Source organism: Ictalurus punctatus, chromosome 6 (assembly GCF_001660625.3).
Source record: "Ictalurus punctatus breed USDA103 chromosome 6, Coco_2.0, whole genome shotgun sequence".
NCBI lineage: Eukaryota > Metazoa > Chordata > Actinopteri > Siluriformes > Ictaluridae > Ictalurus > Ictalurus punctatus.
This window is the reverse complement of record NC_030421.2, coordinates 24,524,013-24,545,099: the sequence shown is the minus strand read 5'-3', so window position 1 is coordinate 24,545,099 and position 21,087 is coordinate 24,524,013. Positions and strand designations below refer to the sequence as shown.

Sequence of the window (21,087 nt, the reverse complement as noted above, 5' to 3'; positions counted from 1 at the left end):
CTTTTTTTAATATCTCACCTGTAAATTGGGCAGCGGTAGCTCAGATTTTAAGATGTTAATTTTGATTAGATATGTGATTAGATTAGATTATTAGATCAATTATTAGATCATTTGTATTAGATAAATGTAAGTCGCTCTGGATAAGGGCGTCTGCCAAATGCCGTAATGTAAACGTGTATATACAGTACTGTATACAGAGCATTACCTCTACAGTAGATACAGTACATAAGGAGAAAGAAAGAGGAAGAAAGACAAAGAGAGAATGTGAGAACGTTATTAATTTCCCTTCTTATTTAGGCTAGGCTCCAAAGGGACTGTTCTGCTGAAGGCAGTAAAGCGATGAAACCCTGAAACTATGATACAAGACACCACAGACATACAGAAACTAACGAGTAGTTGTTTAAATATGGTGAGGTAAAAATGACTAGATGTCCTCATGAATTTAAGATCAACTGTGCTCAGTTTGAGACTGGTGAATAGATGAAAAGTCGATCGCTTCTGCTTTTTTTTGCATGTTTACCACCTCTTGATATTATTAGTAATAGAATTCACAGATACCTATAATTAGCATCCGTCAATGACATCACCAAAACACATTAATTCCCTTGCCAATACTCTCTCTCTCTCTCTGTTTCTTGCACTCTCTAACACTCGCTCTTTTTCTGTCACGCTGTGTAAGCTCTATCTATAGAGCCCCTCATTAGCAGTTTATCTCTGTGCTGTTGAGATTCTCAGCTGTGCAAAGCTCAGTTTTAATTGGATAAGCAGACTCTGTGGAATCAGTAGCATCAGTAAGAAGCTACAAAGCGCTCCTCCATTCATGAAGGACCTGAATGAAAGTGGACGAGACCCAGTGCCATACTGCAGCCATCCTCTGCATCCCTCCTCTCCGACTTGTGCCTTTCTACACAGTTTTTCCAAGCCCCACTGTTCTTCCCCTCCTCGAGTCTTTGATTCAAAGAGAGACAGACCACGCTTGGTGACTAGAGTGCAAACTGTTAGAGAGTAGCACATTAGGACTGGTAAGTTTAGTATTGATTTAAAGCCACAGATCTCTGTGACTCAATGTATTTGTTGTGTCCTGCTTATACTAGGTACAATGTTACTTTATTACAGTTCTCTGCTAAATATTCTTGGTACATTACAAAGTATTTTTTCACCCAAAAAAACTGCTTATGTTTTGTCATTATTAATGTGTTATATCCTAGGCATTCCAGGTTTTTATTCATTCTAATAATAATAATAATAATAATAATAATAATAATAATAATATGTTTCAATTATATAGCACCTTTCCATAGCTCAAGGAGTCATATTAAAGACCACAGTACATGGATGGAAAGGAAAAAGGAAAAACATGGATATACTGTACATAAAAATTGATGGGAACACACACACAAACAAATAAATATATTTATGCAAGCTCCAGACACACAGGGCAGAGGCAGGAATCGAACCCCCAACCCTGCAGGTGTGAGACAAACATTATAACCACTAAGCTATCGTGGCCCCTGTGAGAAATTTTCCACAGTATAACATACGGCACATTTCCAATTACTTATCAAACATATGATTCTGGACCCATCCTCCATATGAACATGTGCCAGAGATGCTGTGACCTCTGACATGTTTCACAATGTTTTGTTGCTACCCTGCTTTGCTATTCCTGGTGATACTACTGAGTTACCAGTGCCCATCTGTCTGTACTCTGAGAGGATATCCTGATTAAATCAAGGTCAGGTGTGAATAATTACATAGCACAGCCACACACTCAGTGTGTGTGGTGTCGAGATCATCTGGCTACAGATGTCACAACATCCAATTTGGGCAGAAAATAAGAATGACTGTGGCCTCCTACAGTTGTCTTCTACAATGTCCTTTACTGAAAATATGCCTAGTACCTAGCACTGAACAATATCAAATCAACAGAAAATCTACTGAGGATATTGTGTCTGTGGTTCAAGTCATCCCAGTAAGTACAATGCGTCTTGAACAGTTCCCACTTTACACCTTACTGTCGAGTAATCCTAAATCAATGAATGCCATGATAATGCCTATAATAATTTGCTCTGTCTGCTATGTGCAACAGCTTGAAGCCTGAACAAATGTGGTTCATGGTAGTAGACTTGGCTAATGGCTTCTGGTCTGTGCATATAGCACCTGAATGACAGCTATGACTGGTCTTACATAGCATACAAGTAGAGGTCAACTGTATGTAGGCCTGTCACAATAACTACTTTTATTGGACCATATATTGTCCTAGAAATAATTGAGATAAACGATATTATTGTCATTTTAAAACCATTTTATACCATTGATGGTATAATGGTAATATAATAGCATAATAATGCAAGTACACACTTTCAAAGAGCAATGAATTTTTAATTCTTAAGAATATTCAGACATTCGAATTGGAAATGAAAGGAAAGGAAAGGAAAAAAAATATTCTAAATAAATGAAATATAAATAAAATAAAACCACACAACTAAAGCAATAAATAAAATGGACTTTAATACAGTATTGTGAATTCTTTATGCTTTAGGTATTCGTTGTCCGTGTTTTAACGTGTTATTACGGAAAACGTGACTTACCATTCTACCTAGCGCCTTAATTAAGTTCAAGTTTACGTGTGCATTCACGTCATTTTGTGCAGAAGCAAGTTGTAATATTACGATTATGTTCTGTATATATCTGATTAAACTCATATGTATATAAGATGCATTTAGGTGAGTTAATGTAAAGCGCTTCAGTTAAAGTAAAGTGCTTCAGTTTACCTCTGTTCATTCACTGTTCAGCTTCAACTCTCGCAGTTTAAGTGGCTCAATCCCCGACATTATACGATTCTTTCTAGATTTTTCTTCTTCAAAAGACATTCTTAGTGCATTGTTAATATCTTGCGTGTTGGGTTTTGAACAGTATGTTTTAATTATAATCTTTGCTAGTGTTTGCTACATATCTTAAGTTCGAATGCACACAGTTTTTGCATTCGAATGTGCATTTATATCTTAAATTCAATGAATATTCGAAGTTCGATTTTTAATCTGACAGCCCTGGAGCAGATGAGAGGACAGAAGCAGCATAAATGACTAAAATGTTGGTGACATTCATTCAAATGTAAAAAACACACATGTAAAAACAATGGGCAATATTGAGATCAGCAAAAATGATCAAGGTCCTCTCACTATATTATGCAATAAGTCAATAATGTAATTATTGTGACAGGCCTAACTGTATGTAACAGCAGTATTGATTTCCAGACTTTGCACCAGACTAGACGAGTAAGATACGGATCCTTCTGATTCTGCCAACACAAATCATTATTACACTAACTATTCTCATTTTGTGGAGTCTAGATGGTGTCCAGTAGTATCTGTGTAATATATTGTGTTGAATGATCAATGCTGAATGAACTTTCGCTTGTCTTCTTCAGCATTTCAACCTACATGTCCTCAATTTACAACTACTTTATTATGCTTGATATTGCACCCCAATAGTTTAAGCAATATTATCCATGTCTTAAGTTTCTGTACATGTGACCACACAGATGTTTTATAGCATACAGATGCTTTATTAGCTCCTTGATAAGAATGACTAAGATCAAACGTATTACAATTACATTGAGTTCTATAGGAAGCATACTGTTCCTATTTTAAAGTCATAGAAACTATTAGTTTGTTGATATTTTTAGGATGTTGGTTTTAGCCCTCTTATTTTTCACATGGGTAACACTATATTTGGATAGACCACTGTACACATGTTACAAAGAGTCAACAAACCGTTTATAGACGATCAACAACCTGTAATTTGACTGTCATCAACAAGCCTATCAACTAATTCTAATATGTCTATGTCAATGGCTTAGGTTGTTGCTGTTTATAACTGTTTATAACTGTTGGTCAGTTGACAATCTGTTGATAGACTTATTCATTACAGTCCATAGATGTACAACCCCAATTCCGAAAAAGTTGGGACAGTATGGAAAATGCGAATAAAAAAGCAAAATGAAAAAAATGCAACACGTTCCAAAAAAAGTTGGGACAGGGGCAATTTCACCTTCTACAGCGCACAATAGAATTAAAAGATTCAAGGAATCCGGTCAAATCTCGGTGCATAAAGGGCAAGGCCGATAACCACTTCTGAATGTGCATGAGCTCCAATCCCTCAGACGTCACTGTCTTAAAAACCGTCATGAGTCTGTAATAGATATCCTGACATGGGCTCGGGAGTACTTTGGTAAATCTTTTTTGGAATTTACTTTGGTAAATCCACAGATTAGTTAAGGCTTTACTTTGCAAAGCAGAAGCCATACATCAACACTGTCCAGAAGCGCCGCCGACTTCTCTGGGCTTGGTCTCATCTGAGATGGACAGAAGCACAGTGGAATCATGTTTTGTGGTCCATGGAGTCAACATTTCATATTGTTTTGGGGCAAAACAGCTGTCGTGTTCTCTGAGCCCAAGAGGAAAATGACCATCCAAGCTGTTATCAGCGTCAGGTCCAAAAGCCAGCATCTGTTATGGTATGGGGTTGTGTCCGTGCCCCTGGCATGGGTAACTTGCACATCTATGAGGGCATCATTAATGCAGAAAGATATGTACACATTTTGGAGCAACATATGCTGCCATTTAGACGTCAGGATTTTCCAGCAGGACAACGCTAAACCACATTACAAGCGCATGGCTGTATAAGCAGAGCGTACGGTTGCTAGCATGGCCTGCCTGCAGCCAAAATAAGGCAAGGAAGGTCCCGTACATTTGTGCAGCTAAAGAAACACATAATGGATGAATGGGGGAAAATTCCACTTGGTAAAATTAACCAGCTAGTGTCTTCAGCACCCAAACACTTAATAAACACTAAATTTCCTTATTAAAAGAAAAGGTGATGTTAAACAGTGGTAAACAGTCGACTGTCCCAACTTTTTTGGAGTGTGTTGCAGTCATGAGATTTGAAATAAGTGTATATTTTCAAAAATAAATTAAATTCACAAAGTAATAATAATAATAATGTGTTAATAATGTGTTTTCAATATAGTACAGGGTGAATTGAATTTTCAAATGACTTTTTTTTTTTTTTTTTTTTTGCATTTTCCGTACTGTCCCAACTTTTGGAGTTGTATATACATTTAACTAACCAACTAAAGTGGCACCTTCAAGCATTCTTGAAAGGGATCAAAAACACATTGTTTTATAATAGTTTTGTTTTGAGACAGAAATACCTGACAAAACAGATTTCAAAAGTACAACTCTCTGTCTCTCTCTGTCTTTCTCTGTCTCTCTCTGTCTCTTCTCTTCCAGGCAGCAAACATCCCTCTGGTGTGTGAGCTGGGCATTGATAAGCTCTCCTTTGATGACTTTTCTCTGGACGTGGATGCCATGATAACTGCAGCACTGCGCATGTTCATGGAGCTTGGCATGGTGCAGAAATTCAAGATAGACTATGAGGTCTCTCTCTCTCTCTGTCTCTCTCTCTCTCTCTCTCTCTCTCTCTCTCTCTCTCTCACACACACACACACACACACATACACATATACATACATTTCCTTCTGTGCCACTCTTTAACCTCATGCCTCATTTAAGATGAGGTCATGTTGCTCTGTATCACGTACTTATAGCCTTAAATGTTTCTCTTTCTTTTCCATCTGTAATCTGTTCTTTCCGCCATCATTAAAAAAAATAAAATTAAAAGTCAAGGAATAAAATCCTCTCCAGCTCCCTACCCTTCATCCAGCTCTGATATAGACGCATATACTACTATCACATGTTTCTGCTCTTCTGTTTTTCACACTCTTTTTCTTTAGACTCTGTGTAGGTGGCTGTTGACTGTAAGGAAGAACTATCGTATGGTTCTGTACCACAACTGGAGACACGCGTTCAATGTCTGCCAGTGCATGTTCTCCATGCTTACTGTAAGTCACACACATACAAAGTTAAGAACATGTTGACATTGCTTATAGGCGCCATGTACTGTACCTCCATGTGTATGATTATATGTGTGAGCGTACATGCTGAGGTTTTTTTCTTCTTCAGTATTTAATACAGGGAAGTGGGAAGGCATGTGATGTGTATTACATCTTTTTTTTTTTTAATTATTTTTTACTTACATAATCGTTTCAATAATTAACATCACAGAAACTAAAACAAAGGCAGGAATAATAATATGAAAAGGCAGAAATGTTCAATGTGAAGGGTTTCCACTGCTGTAGCCTGTATACCAGAGGAAGCACCTCAGCACTGTTCTACTAACATTTGCAGCACTGTGCACTTGGTCTGCTCTGCTTCATGCTGGAACTGTTCCCCGAATCCCTGATTGTGTTGCATTTTTCTACTTTTTTGAAACACTTCCAAAAACAGTGTGAAAATGGGCCTGAAATATACACAGTGAAAGCCAGACTAGATCACTTATTAAATGGAAGTGAAATGCTTTCAGTGTTCTCTGCAGTATGCGCCCTAGGCAGGAAGAACACTACTGCGTTAGGACCACTATGGGCTGTCACACATGGAAGATCCATTTTTTTGTACCTTTTGAGTCAGCGTGCTAGGCAGAGGTAACACTAGATTATTAACTGACCATCTTGGATAATTCTGCCAATCCTCAAATCCACCGTGTCACGTAAACTAGATGGAGATGGACGCAAGCGCAGTTAAAAGCTTTAATGAGAGGCAGGCAGACAAATCCAATACGATAAACAGAGACGCAGTCAAAACCAGACAATCAAACTGATTCAACCCCCATTGCAAATCAGGGTTATTGTCAACATTTACAGACTTTCAGCTGTTTGCAATGAACAAATCAAACAAAAACAGTTGAAATAGTTCAACACAACGAATGCTTCAAGTGGTTTCTCCAAATACAACTGAAAATGCAACTGTAGACGAGAAACAAGGAAACAAGGATGAGAGCAGGATCAAAAACCAGGAAACGAGGACAATGAACAAAGGCTTGGTATGACTCTGGTGGCAAAACACAGAAACAATACTTCACGCTGAACAAAGACACACGAGGGGTTTCAAGACTAAACGTACTCAAAGGGGATAACACAGAACAGCTGAGACATTAGGAAACAACCAATAACAAGACAGGGGTGGAGACATGACATAAACCATAACAAAACGCAAAAAGTAAGCAAAGTTTGTCGTCCCGGAAGTGTGCGCTGCTCGCTCCGAGGGGAAATCTCTGACACAGTATTTATATCTTGAAATTGTGAAGTTAAGAAGTTCCATAGAAAGTCAGTAAGAGTACTAGTAAGAAATACATAGAAAGTGCAAACTATGGAATTATAAATAACATACAACATGAATTAAAAAATACTGTATGACTTTAATAAATAGTGCTAGTAATCAGAAGGGTGAGAGTTTGAACAACTGTTGGACTCTTTAGCAAGAATAACTGTCAACACCTTGGATTGGATCCTTTCTTAATTTTAAATTTTAAATTATTATTTTTTTTAAAGTATAAAAAGTAAATAAGATTTTTTTTCAAGCAATTGCAATTTTTTATTTACTAAAAAACCCCGACATGGACGATACAGTTGTGCAGACATTGCCATGTCACATCTCCAGGGAGCTGGGTTCGATCATGAGCTCAAGTTACTGTTTGTGTAGAGTTTCTGTGTGTATTCTCTCCGTGTGCATGAAAACATGCAGATTGGTGAAGCTAAACTCTGTAGGTGTGAATGAGTGTGTGAATGAGCACATGAATGTGTGTGTGAATGGTAGTAGTGAATTTTTCTCCGGATGCACTGCGACCCTGACCGGGATAAAGTGGTTAATGAAGATGAATGGATGAATATGGCATGCCATACTTTTTTTTATCCAATTTGAAGTTACATTTAATGTTGTGGAATATCACTTACATGACAGTAACTATAAATAGTGGTTCCCTAAACCATCCTTTTTTTCTCTTGAAGCTACAACTTGCCATGTTACAGAGAACACTTTATAATGAATGAGTATATCTCTGACTGTTACAGGAAATGCTGACATTGGAGACTCCTTTCAAAAAAGCTAAATAAATGTCTCCTCACATAAAACTGAATCACATAACACCATATGAACAATTAAACGGATGGATTTTTAAAATCCATTTTTATAGCGTGTCTGCCATACAATTCCCTGTGTTAGATCCTACTACAGAAAGGATAATATATCAGAACAAGTGCACTTGTATAAACCTGTGGCTTGCCTTGCAACTGCTACTACTGTCAGAGCCATGCTGTTATAGAAATATAAATTCATCTGACCAGTCAGGATAGAGAATTCACCAGCACTGTGGAATTAATACATGTAAATTAAACAAAAGCAAAGTAATAAATAGAGCACAAATAATTATTTGCATTTAACTTAATTGTAATGCAATCTGTCAGCTAACCTGCACAGACCAATTATCGTATATTGTTTTTGTTACATTGCCATGTAACCTCTATGAAGCCCTCCTTTTGATGACATCATATGGCATCATATATGTATGTGTGTGTGTGTGTGTGTGTGTGTGTTCCAGACTGCGGGCTTCCAAGAGACCCTCTCAGAGTTGGAGACCTTAGCACTCATTGTTGGCTGTGTGTGCCATGATTTGGACCACCGTGGAACCAACAATGCATTCCAGGCCAAGTATGACACGCATACCAATATTGATTGCCCATAACCACAATTTATCACCAGCCTGCTCAGCTGTAACAAACAACCTGATTGATAAGCATCTTATGCAATTCCAGTCATAATCTTTGATCGATGTACAGTAACTAACCCAAAATCAAAGTACTTAAGATTAAATACTGAGACACGTTTCATTATTAGAGAACACTCTAGCATGTTTGTGCCATCCATGTATTCGGTGGAATTGCATAAGCATTCATCCTGATCGAACTTTGCCTCATTTTGTAGTGTTACATTCTAGAAATAGAATGGACTTGGGGTTTGGCAAAGGTGGTGCCAATATCGGTTGTGATTGCATGAGTAATCACCCACAGTCAACTGGAAGTGTATGTGTGACACAGAGGTCTAGATTTGGCAAATATATAAACTTGTGTTGAGAGAGAGTGTGTGATGGATAAACAGTAAACTCATCGGTAAGTCAGGGACAGCACACTCAACTTCTATTCCATCTTTCACTCACCTGCCAATGCACTTGCTATCTATATTACCTTTTATTTGGCAGGGCATAAAGCACACCCTTTCCACAGTTGTGAGTAAGATATCATGTGTCTTTCTCTCATCACATTCTCATCATATTGCTCTCAGGACAGGTTCTGCTCTATCTCTCCTCTATGGGACCTCAGCTACTATGGAGCATCACCACTTCAACCATGCTGTCATGATTCTGCAGAGTGAAGTAAGATCCCTTGCTCACACACGTTTCATCCCATTCAACATCATTACAGAACAGCAGAACTAATAAGATCACAGGTTACTTACTTTAATAACAGCACTGGCAGCTAACATGGCTGTGGCGTCTGTCAAACACGCTTTTGAGTCCATGGCAAGAAAAAAAAGGGTAACAGCACTACTGAATGCAATCAATCAATGTAATTATGGTCAGTTAATGATGAGAGACAGGTGTGTGTAATCATAGGCAGGTTAAGATGGGGAGAATTAAAGGGGGAGGAAAAAGAGAGAAAGAGAAGAAGATGTTTCAGATATTGTAGCTAGTTTTACAGCATGCTCTCTTCACATTACAGCTTCTAGCAACACCTCTGGCAAACCAGGTTCACCGGATACTAAACAAAAGGAATAATCAGAAATGATCAAATGATATTTTGGCAGCCTCTTTTGGTGTTGATCCTCTCTCTGCACCCTGCTGAGTGAAAATCTGGACGAAAGCTCCTTAACAGAAGTCAGTGGATCTAAATGGGAATGTTATCTCTCTCAGATTGGACTCCTACTGCTACTATTATATACACTGGTTTCTAAATATTTCTAGTGCTATAAGAAAACCCAGCAGTATGCCCAGTTTGAAACAAAGCTACCAAAACACAGTCAGTCTTTCTTATTATGTGTGTCAGTTTCTCCCGCTCTGGTAATAGTGAAGTCTTGGTATGATGAATAAATATGCTGACGGAGAAATATTACATTTTTCACTGTTATTAAACATGCTGTAGACAAAATATTTGACAAGAAGGGGATTGAAAGGACAAAAATAGGTTTGTCCTAAAAAAAGGTTCAAATCCCGCCAATGCGACATCCAAGGATTTCAGCGAGAGCAAAATTGCCCGGGATGTCTAGGTGGGAGGGATGGCGTTAGTTTCACCACTGTCAATTAAAGAGACACTACTCAGTCTTAGGTGTTTATGATTGTGGAAGAGGGCAGTGTTAAACTACTCTATGATATGGCATGAGCAACAGCTTGAAAAGGTGCAGTGTCTGACATCGTGTCTTGGAGGAAACACATGCTAGCTTTCACCCTCCCCGATTAGTAGCTGTCATATTATAGGGGAGAGCTAGCTAGTGGGTGGGAATTGCCCAATGACCAATTTGGGAGAAAATGGGATAAAAAAAACAACAACAACTTTTGTGCTTCCAACACCTTCTCTGCCCTAATAAAGAAATAATAACTCAGTTACAACAAATGAAAATGTATTACTCATTATGGTTTACATTATGTGTGTGAGCAGTGTGTGTCTCGAGTTATAACATCTGACATCAATATCTAATCCCTCCAGGATTCAGTGATCACAGAAATGAACGCAAAATCAATGAGGAGTTTGCAATTTTTTCGAAATTACAGCGTCATGTGACATCATCACAACATGCATTCAGTCAGAGTCCTCTTTGATTCACGTGCGTTGAAAATGAGTACAGCTAAAAGGTCTCATTTACCAACAAACATCACTGTGAAAGACCGTGGAAAACAATTTTGTGCCAGTTTAAGTAGTTTTCCGCAAAATAAAGCACAAAAAACGAAGCATCTTCCATTGCAAATTTTGAAAAAAGCCGCAGCAAAATCAAGCATTTTCGGCTGTAACGATCACTAAAAACAAAAAAGCCACAGAAATAGAAGGTCTCACATCATTTTAGGTATTCATAATATCTGGCTTTAATGTTTAGACATTGCTGAAAGTTACAAATTATTGGGGGTGGATAAAAGTGTAAGGTCTCCATGAGCAGAGTTGTGTAGATGTATAAATAGATCAGGTGGCTGCTGTTGCTCTCATTTGCTTTCATTATTCTAGTATATTATAAAGATGTTAAAGATTCCATGAGAGGCTCAATAAAATATTTAACTAAAATGTCACCTTTCTGATTAGTAAGAGCCCGCAACCAAGGACGACCACAGAAATGATAAGTCCTATTGAAAACCCACTAAAGAAGTAACAAAATAGAAATAGACTGATTTGTCTGTCATTATGTACCTTGATGTTTTCCGTTCCGAAGACACACATCTTTGCTCTTTTCCAGGGCCATAATATATTCTCCAATTTGTCATCCCGGGATTATGGAGACCTCATGCAGCTGCTGAAACAGTCCATCCTGGCTACAGATCTCACACTGTACTTTGAGTGAGTGTTTCTGCATGTCTCTGCACTTATTAAGAGTCTTTAATACACATACATGCAAATGCAAACGGTAAAATTCTCAACATTTCTAAAGTCATTCTGATCTTTTTTTTTTTTTTTAATGTTCTGTTTAGTCAGATTTTCACAGCAAAGAGAACTGACAAACTGCAGAACTGCAATTCAATTAAAAACATAAAAGTATGCATTTAACACCCCACATAGACCCAGCCCACCCCCAGTCCACACTCAACCCACTGATTGAGCCTTCCAGCCACCACAGAAGTGTAAAGAGAGGAAACAGAAATCAAATAATTAAATAAAATACAAAATCAAACAAAATAAATAAAAAGGCTGTCACATGAAGCCAAGAAGAAAGAAACCACTTTAGAGCTTTTTTGGAATGCCAAGGGCAACATCTGAAAAAGTCTTGTGTGTTCGACCATCAACAAATATCTAATTTTCTCCAAATAGACAAAACGTCTCACATCATCTAGCCAATACGATCATTCTGACCTTTTCTTATGGTTCCAGTCCACTGTGTATGCCGTTTAAAGGCAGTAGCATAGCTGCAGGATCTTAGTGTGTGTGTATGATGAAACTGTGCTGGATTGGTTGTGACTTGATGTTTTGTAAGCCTCTACTGCCTCCATGTGGTTAGAGGGTGAAATACACAAAACCATTTGCACTCAAAAACTAAAAGCGCTGTCAGGTGCTACATCAAAGAATGTACAGGAGAACAAAAGAAGTCTGCATTAAAGGTTATTAAAGAGGGTGCAGTTAATTATATATATGGCGAGGTTCTCTTCAGCTGTCAATAAAATATTTGCTAAGAGAAAATACTCCAGTCTCAAGCTCTATTAAAAAAATATATAGACATAAAAATCCAACCACTTAGGACAGTCAGTTTTGAAAGTTCCCTTCTTGCAATAGTATTTAGATGTTATAGCATAGACAGCTATATTTCACTAACTACCCCAAAATCACTGATTACATCTCTAATGCAGATGTGGAAACTGATCAGGAGGATTGTGATTGGCAGAAAATACTTAGCACATAAAAAGTGAAGACAATAATGTTTTAAAGACACGATTGGAAATGAAACCAAAGCACTTGTTCGTTCTGCTGGGTGAATTATGCTATCATTAATATGCGTTTTCCACAGGAACAGAAACCGTTTCTTTGAGCTGGTGAATAAAGGGGAATATAACTGGAACGTTAAAGAACACAGAGATATGTTCAGGTCAGTCACTTAGACCCAATTATGCCTAGCTTTCACCTGAGTATCGGCCATTGCTTTAACGCTGTTAATTAATTAATATAGGCTTAAAAGCAATGTTGCATCTTGTGATTAACATGATTCTCTCTGTGTCTTAGATCAATGTTAATGACTGCATGTGATTTGGGAGCTGTGACCAAGCCATGGGAAATTTCTCGCAAGGCAAGCACTGACTCTTTCTCACTCATTTTCGGGGCGGCTGTGTTAGAGTGGGTTGTCCACTAATCGTAAGGTTGGAGGTTCGATTCCTGGCCCACGTGACTCCACATGCCGAAGTGTCCTTGGACAAGACACTGAACCCCAAGTTGCCCACGATGGCAAGCAAGCGCCTTGCATGGCAGCTCTGCTACCATTGGTGTGTGTGTGTGTGTGTGTGTGTGTGTGTGTGTGTGTGTGCGTGTGTGTGTGTGTGTGTGAGAATGGGTGACTGAGAACCAGTGTAAAGCGCTTTGGAACCAGTAAGGTTAAAATTAAAAAAAAAAGCGCTATATAAGTGCAGACCAGACCACTCATGTCATCATTTGTACTGTAATGTTGCTTACAGCATGTGTGCATATGTGTATGTTTATTTGTTGGTAAAGGTAGCCGAGCTGGTCACCAGTGAGTTTTTCGAGCAGGGAGACAGAGAGAGATCTGAACTGAAGCTGACTCCTTCTGTAAGTCTCGCCTGCGTGACACACACATCCACGTGCAACAAGTTCATTCACAGCTTCTTTTTTTTTTTAAACAAACTTTGTAGAGAAAAAGTGTTTAGTGGGAACACTTGTGAAAACAGGTGGCTGTTGGACCAAAATCAAAACGCATTCGCATCGCCATATAGCGTAATAGTAATAATTATTAATAACATAAAATAAACTTTTGTTGACTCAACGTTAAAAAAAGAATGAGGACTGGTAAATGGGAAGCAAATTTAGATAACATTATTATTATTTTTTAATTGCACTATATTACTATGTACAAATATATAAATATTTATTTGAATGAATTTTTAAATTATAATTTAATTTAAAAATATTTCAATTACACGTTTGCCTGTTTCACACATTTTCTCAAAGTGGAGTTGTACAGTTGTATCATTATTTTTGTGGTGTATAATTCTTAGAATGGGATTTTTGTACATGATATGAAGCTATGAAGCTACATGAAGCTAAAAGTGTGATAACCTGTTAAACTGAATGACATTTCAGCTTGTACAAAACAAATGATTCAATTGTTTAGAAAACCTAACAACATAGTAGTATAAAGCCATGACATGAATTCAAAGCCGTTCATTCATTCATTCAGTTTTGAAAATCCTTGGTTTTTTTAACCTTCTTTAACAACAACCAGAATTTCTGGCTATGTCCATGAGATATCGACACTGCAGATTTAATTCCTGGGCTGGATTGTAAACAAACACTCTGATTTAAAGACCATTTACTTTCACTTAAATTCAAAGGTCGAACACACAGAAATGCTCACACACCCACACAAAATTAACAAAGCAAAAAGTCAAAAGCTTTTTCTTGTCCTTATGGTTCCTGATAATTGGAAATCATGGGGATTGGGGGGGGGGGGGCACATTAGTAAAAGATGTAGCTTTTCAGAGCTTTGATGCTTAGGCGCTTTTGTGTACCCTGAAAGTAATTATGGCCTGGTGTGTAATCCTGGCCGGACACATTGCTTTTCTCCTCTGAAGTATCACTAGCCTCAGGTTTAGCACCCAGTCAAAGTGTTTAGCAGCAAGCATGTGGGCGTTCGCCATTATATATTCAGTCACAGTGCTCCAGCCTAGGAACTATCTCTCCACCGCAGTCTGCTTTCAGTAGTACTGCAACATTAAACACACATGCACACACACTCACACACACACACACACACACACACACACACACACACACACACACAGACTCCTTCCAGCAAAACCATTGTATGGAATATTCTCACTCATGCTATGCACCTTCTCTGTATCTGTGCTGATCTCCTGATTATAGAGTAAACATTTTACTGTTGTGCCAAATAAAGCACTTGCTCATATTCAGACTTCATAGTATTTCTGTCTGTACCACAAATATATAAAAGGGTGATGTTACCTACAGATTTCCTGTGTGTTTTTGTTTTCTAGGCCATCTTTGACCGGAACCGAAAAGACGAGTTGCCGGGTTTGCAGTTGGAATGGATTGATGGTATCTGTGCTCCACTGTACGAGGTAATGATGTTCAGCAATCCACCAAAGCACACATGCACATGCTATATTTCCACCTGGACCAGCAAAAGTTTAGTGAAGTTCAAATTTGCATACAGCCAATCAGGCGAAGGCTTTATGAAGGGATAACTTTCATTAGGCCATGACCACATACATAGAAACACCTTCTAGCAACAAGTGTGGACATGTTCCATGCTGAACATAGGCATTATCAGTGTATACAATTTTGCATGAATCATGGGATACGGCTGATTAAAATCAGAGGAAGGTTCTGGAGATATTTATTTGCATTTGCATAGCCAGCTGCTAAACAGAGTACCTGTCGTCTGTGGCATGTGACACTGATGTGTTCACAGAGAGACTGTCATCACATCTCTTCAAATTAGCAAGTGGTTCAGGCAGTCATATGATCAGATGTTGCATTAGGGCAGAACATGTTGGTGATTTAGTAACAGTGTAACTAGTAAGATTTAGTAAGAGTGTAGTGTGCACCTTTATTGCTGTCATCACCATTTCTACTCTCAGATTCATTCAGTAGAGTGTAGGGCTGATGAATTTTAATTTTTATAAGGATTTTAAAGATTCATGAAATGATCTACTGCTACAGGCAGAGTGAACATTAGCATTAGCCCTACACTATATATTTGTATCGTAAACTACGGAAGGTAAAAATCGTTGCAAAGACAATCACAAGGAGACAAAAAAGGTGTTTATGATTCTTTTTTTTGGTTATATAGTGCTGGTTTTTCCAGTGATATGTAACTTTTCTTACTCTACCCTGGATCCATGAAAAAAATGGTCTTCATGCACATACAGTGCACTCCACTAATATTGGCACCTTTGGTAAATATGAGCAAAGAAGGCTGTGAAAATTTGTCTTTATTGTTTAATCTTTTGATCTTTTGTTTAATAAATTACTCTGCTCTCATGGATATCAAACAACTACAAACAAAACAGGTTTATCAAAAAAAGAAAATCTTTGTTAAATAAATGTGTGCCACAATTCCTGGCACCCTTTAGTCAATACTTTGTGCTACCTCCCTTTGCCAAGATAACAGCTCTGAGTCTTCTCCTATAATGCCTGATGAGGTTGGAGAATACATGGCAAGGGATCTGAGCCCATTCCTCCATACAGAATCTCTTCAGATCCTTTTCGAGGATGACGCTGGTGGACTCTCCTCTTCAGTTAACCCCACAGGTTTTCTGTGGGTTTCAAGTCAGGGGACTGGGATGGCAAGACCTTGAATTTGTGGTCAGTAAACCATTTTTGCGTTGATTTTGATGTATGTTTTGGATCATTGTCCTGCTGGAAGATCCAACCACTGACCATTTTAAGCTTTCTGGCAGAGGCAGTCAGGTTTTCATTTAATATCTGTTGATATTTGATAGAGTCCATGATGCCATGTATCCTAACAAAATGTCCAGGTCCTCTGGCAGAAAAACAGCCCCAAAACATTAAAGAGCCACCACCATATTTAACCGTGGGCATGAAGTACTTTTCCATATGGCTACCTCTCTGCACCAAAACCACTACTGGTGGTTATTGCCAAAAATCTCTATTTTGGTTTCATCTGACCATAGAACCCGATCCCATTTGAAGTTCCAGTAGTGTCTGGCAAACTGAAGACAGTTGAGTTTGTTTTTGGATGAGAGTAGAGGCTTTTTTCTTGAAACCCTTCCAAACAACTTGTGGTGATGTAGGTGACTTCGGATTGTAGTTTTGAAGACTTTCTGACCCCAAGATGCAACTAACTTCTGCAATTCTCCAGCTGTGATCCTTGGAGATTTTTTGCCCACTTGAACCATCCACTTCACTTTGCGTTGAGACAATATAGACACACGTCCAATTCCAGGTTGATTCATAACATTTCCAGTTGACTGGAACTTCTTAATTATTGCCCTGATGGTGGTAATGGGCATTTTCAATGCTTATGCTATTTTCTTATAGCCACTTCCCATTTTGTGAAGCTCAACAACCTTTTGCCGCACATCACAGCTATATTCCCTGGTCTTTCACATTGTTATAAATGACTAAGGGAATTTGGCCTGTGTTACCTCGTGTTTATACCCCTGTGAAACAGGAAGTCATGGTTGAACAATTTCCTGTTCCTAGTCACCCAGGTGTACTAAAATATCCAATGTGAAATATCAATGGGAATATACTTCAAATATATTTTTCTCATATGAATTTATAGGGGTGCCAATAATTTTCGTACACCTATATGTAATAAAGTTTTTTTTATAAACCTGTGTTGTGTTTGTAATTGTTTGATATCCATAAGGCCAGAGTATTTTTTGTGAATTTTTTGAAAAAAGATCAAAACGTTAAACAATAAAGACAATTTCTTACAGCCTTCTTTGCTTATAGTTACGAAGGGTGCCAATATTAGTAGAGGACACTGTATCTTCTGATAGAAATAATGATTTCCTCATGTAAGGCCCCTAAAAACTCACAAATAGGCATCGTCCTATGGGGTTTTACATACTGGCATGGTAGAACTTACACAGTATAATATTTTTCCTGATAGAATGGCATTTAAGAGTCAGCCAAAGAAAAAAGAGTGACCCCAATAATCTATTCACATTATTATTCTGAAGTAGCATAGCGTTTTATGTATTTAATTAGAAAACTCATATGTGTTTAAAAATATGCATGAAAAAGATCTCCATCCATCCATTTTCTGTACCGCTTATCCTTACTGGGTCGCGGGGGACATCCTGGACGGGGTGTCAATCCATCGCAGGGCACACTCATACACACATTCACACACCCATTCATACACCCACGTGGACACTTGCGGACACGCCAATCAGCCTACAGTGCATGTCTTTTGACCGGGGGAGGAAACCGGAGTACCCGGAGGAAACCCCCCGAAGTACGTTGAGAACATGCAGACACACACAGGGCCATGGCGTATTTTAAAATCTGTTATTATAAAATATTAGTTAAACAGTGAATTTTGTCCTGGTATTTCTAATACAGACAGAAATGCTCCATTACTGCAAGTGTCTTTCCTCGCTGCAGGTTCAGTGCAACATGGGGAATTAGAAGAAAAATAACAGCCTGCTTAAAAACAATGGCGCCCTCTCTCGTATACAGTGGGAGACATGTCCCAGTTGACAATAAATCATCAGGCAGTTCAACAAAAAAAATTAACAGAGAAGACCAATCACCAGCCACAAACACAAAACAGGCCTTCATCTTTTAGTGCTAAATAATACATCTGTGTGACTTAGGTTTCATTTCATAAACTAAGTTACTTTCCAGTTTTTGGGAGGAAAAAAATTGTAGTTGTTCTGGTCAGCGACAGTAGAAGCGTAGTCATGAGTGGTACTGAAAAGGCTTTAAAGCTTTAGATGGCGTTTGATTTTTATCACAGTAGGGATATTTAACAGGTGTAGTAAAACTGACATGATGATATTGTAGGTCTTGGTAATTTACATTTTAATATAAAGTACTGTGCAAAAGTCTAAATCCGGGTGCGCACTGTGCGATTAGTATTAGTCCTTTGCGACTGTTGCTTGTCAGACTGTATGAACACGATCCCCGCTGTAAGCCGTGTCACACTGTAGGATCTCAGCAGTCATTAATGTCAGACTGTACGACAGTCACGACGAGAAAGAACGATGCACAGAAGAAGACTCATACAGAGTAGTAGAAGATGCACTACAGTACTGTGCCTCAAATCTTCTGACACTGCCAGAATTTAATCGGCGGTAACATTTTATCGCAACGGCTATTAATCGGCTGTCGGTGAACACGTCAAAGTAGCCATAAAAGACTACAGATTTTGGCCTCGGATTATAGGAATCTTTAAGAATTCTCTAAATTTGTCTCAGGCGACCAACTCGTGGCCAAAATCGTACAGCGTGAACTTGGCTTAAGGCCCCCTACTTTTTTTAGCACAAACTTTGTTATAGATTTTTATTTTTAGGACTTCTACATTATCGAGTCAGTATGAAAAATATTTTAGATTTCCAAACATTAGTTTTCCAGCACAAAGTTAAATGCTACAGAAAAATGTTTCTATGTCAGTAAAGAAAGCAGCATATTATGTAAGAGACCACTTTTCAGGCAAAAACACAATGAAGGCTGCTGGGTTTTTGCTGCAAAAATAAAAAGCAGCATGAACGTCAAAGTCTCCAGAAGAACCGGGGCTGGTTCTGCAAGATGCTCAATAAAACTTACAGCTCATTTCCTTATAAAACTGCACTAATTCTACCGGAGACTATTAATAAAATTGGCGATGAATAAAATGGTCGTCAGAAAATCGACTTTGTTTCATTTATTACTCTTTACTGCTCTTTATAGTATTTTTTAAAATGTAGATACATTTAATTTCATTATTTTTGAAGGCATCTTTGCTCTACAGCATTTCTTTGCATGTGCAAAGAATATTGCACTGTACTGTTGCTACAACATACTTATTAAACCTATAACATATGCCTGTTTTAAATATGCCTAATGTAATTCATACACAGGCTATAATTTGCTTTAAGATGTAATGCATATGCATAAAACAAATATATTAAATGTGTGTCAAGGTTCCTTCATTCCCAATAGACGTGACATATCAGTAATGAGGTTTATTATTCACGTCATTATGGCTGGCATTGTGTACATCAGATTTCATTTTGACTTCATCAGAATGCTAGTGTAATTAATCTAAATTGGATTACACTTGGTGATTAATTTCACTGAGCATGAAAACCGCTCAGATTGCTCTGCTTGCATACAATATGTAGAGACTCTATCTTTATCCCTCTCATGAACAAAAATAAAGTTGGGGAAATATTTATTGGTTTATATGTGGGTCTAGGGTACTTGGTTCCATCCTGAACTCGGGTTACTGTCTGTGCTGAGTTTCTGTGCATGTTGTCCCTCTGTCCGTGTGGATTTCCTCAGGGTTCTCTGGTTTCCGCCTAAAACATGCCAGTAGGTAGATATAATAAATTGCCCCAAAGTTTGAATGTGTGAGCTTAGTGGCCTGTGATGGGCTATCGTCCCATCCTGATGCCCAGTGTTCCTGGGATTGACCTGGATAAAGTGGTTACTGAAAATGAGTGAGTAAGTGAGAAATGTTTACTCATGCTTTGATTTATGGGGGAGTTTAAATGAGACAGTGTCCTGTGCATGACTAGTCATGCTCATTTACACACCTGCTTGTGTTCACATTGGGACAGATGTTTATATGATTATGTGTGACAACACTGTGGCAGAATCTTAGTCTTCTCCTCTAAGTGTTTGCAGATATTGAATGGACAGTAATTTAAAATTAATTTCTGATAACTTTATGGATGATTATTCAATAGTGAATGGAAATAGAAAGGTCAGATCTATTTTTTTTTTCTGCGTACTCCGCGGACACAGTGGTCTGTATGTGCGCCTGCCTCACTAGATGCATTTTAAGGTGAAAACGTTGCATTTTTACAGTGCTTCAGAGCTAAACTTGGACGTGGTTAAACAAGAATACTGGAAATCTGTAAGGAGATTTTGCCTGTGAGAGGTGGAAGGAATGGCTAGCTCAGTTATTCACATCTGAATTTGTTCCCTGTTCACCATAGTGCACCGAATTGTAGTGTATGTTCAGTTTCTCAATAAACAAATCATATTCTCTGGATAGTTTGCTGTATTATTACCCATAATTGTACCACCAATGTGCACAAGTACCACAATGCATAGTGATTATTTTAGCTCAAAATTTACGTCAGTACCTGACGATATACCTGACGATATTCAACTTTGTATTCAACTTATTCATTAAAACAATTATTTAATGACCTGATTTAATGACCAAAGTAAACCCAACAGGTACTTGTTAGTACTTTATTTAATATGAAGAAAATGTATTTAAGATTCAAAGAAAATTCATCTAACCTAACTTCAAAGTCCATATAACCCTGTCTCACTGTTACTCTCTCTGTTAGTTTGTTGTTACACATTGTTGGAATCCAGACAACCAGCAGACATAGCTCCAGGCACTAGCGGACCATGGTATAGGCAACATAGGCGATTGCCTAGGGCTGCATTAGTGCATTGTGCTCTATAGAGATGCTTCTGAAATCTTATGGTGTGTCTGTGCGCTCACCGTCCTACACCATTAAACACTAGTGGTTGCCACCTGCTGCCCTCCCCCC

At 38.2% G+C, this 21,087-nt stretch overlaps 1 protein-coding gene across 2 annotated transcripts in view; it reads left to right on the top strand.

Moving 5' to 3' along the window:
* pde11a (phosphodiesterase 11a) overlaps positions 1 to 21,087 on the top strand; it is a 72,592-nt gene that overhangs the window by 44,851 nt on the left and 6,654 nt on the right. Inside the window, exons 11-19 of one of the 2 annotated variants that reach the window (XM_017470376.3) lie at positions 5,295 to 5,441; positions 5,798 to 5,905; positions 8,497 to 8,606; positions 9,237 to 9,327; positions 11,391 to 11,491; positions 12,651 to 12,728; positions 12,863 to 12,926; positions 13,346 to 13,420; positions 14,869 to 14,952. In XM_017470376.3, coding sequence (XP_017325865.1) covers positions 5,295 to 5,441; positions 5,798 to 5,905; positions 8,497 to 8,606; positions 9,237 to 9,327; positions 11,391 to 11,491; positions 12,651 to 12,728; positions 12,863 to 12,926; positions 13,346 to 13,420; positions 14,869 to 14,952 — 858 coding nt within the window. Of the gene's footprint in view, positions 1 to 5,294; positions 5,442 to 5,797; positions 5,906 to 8,496; positions 8,607 to 9,236; positions 9,328 to 11,390; positions 11,492 to 12,650; positions 12,729 to 12,862; positions 13,010 to 13,345; positions 13,421 to 14,868; positions 14,953 to 21,087 lie in introns of those variants that run through there. The other variant, XM_053681043.1, reaches the window with a different exon arrangement.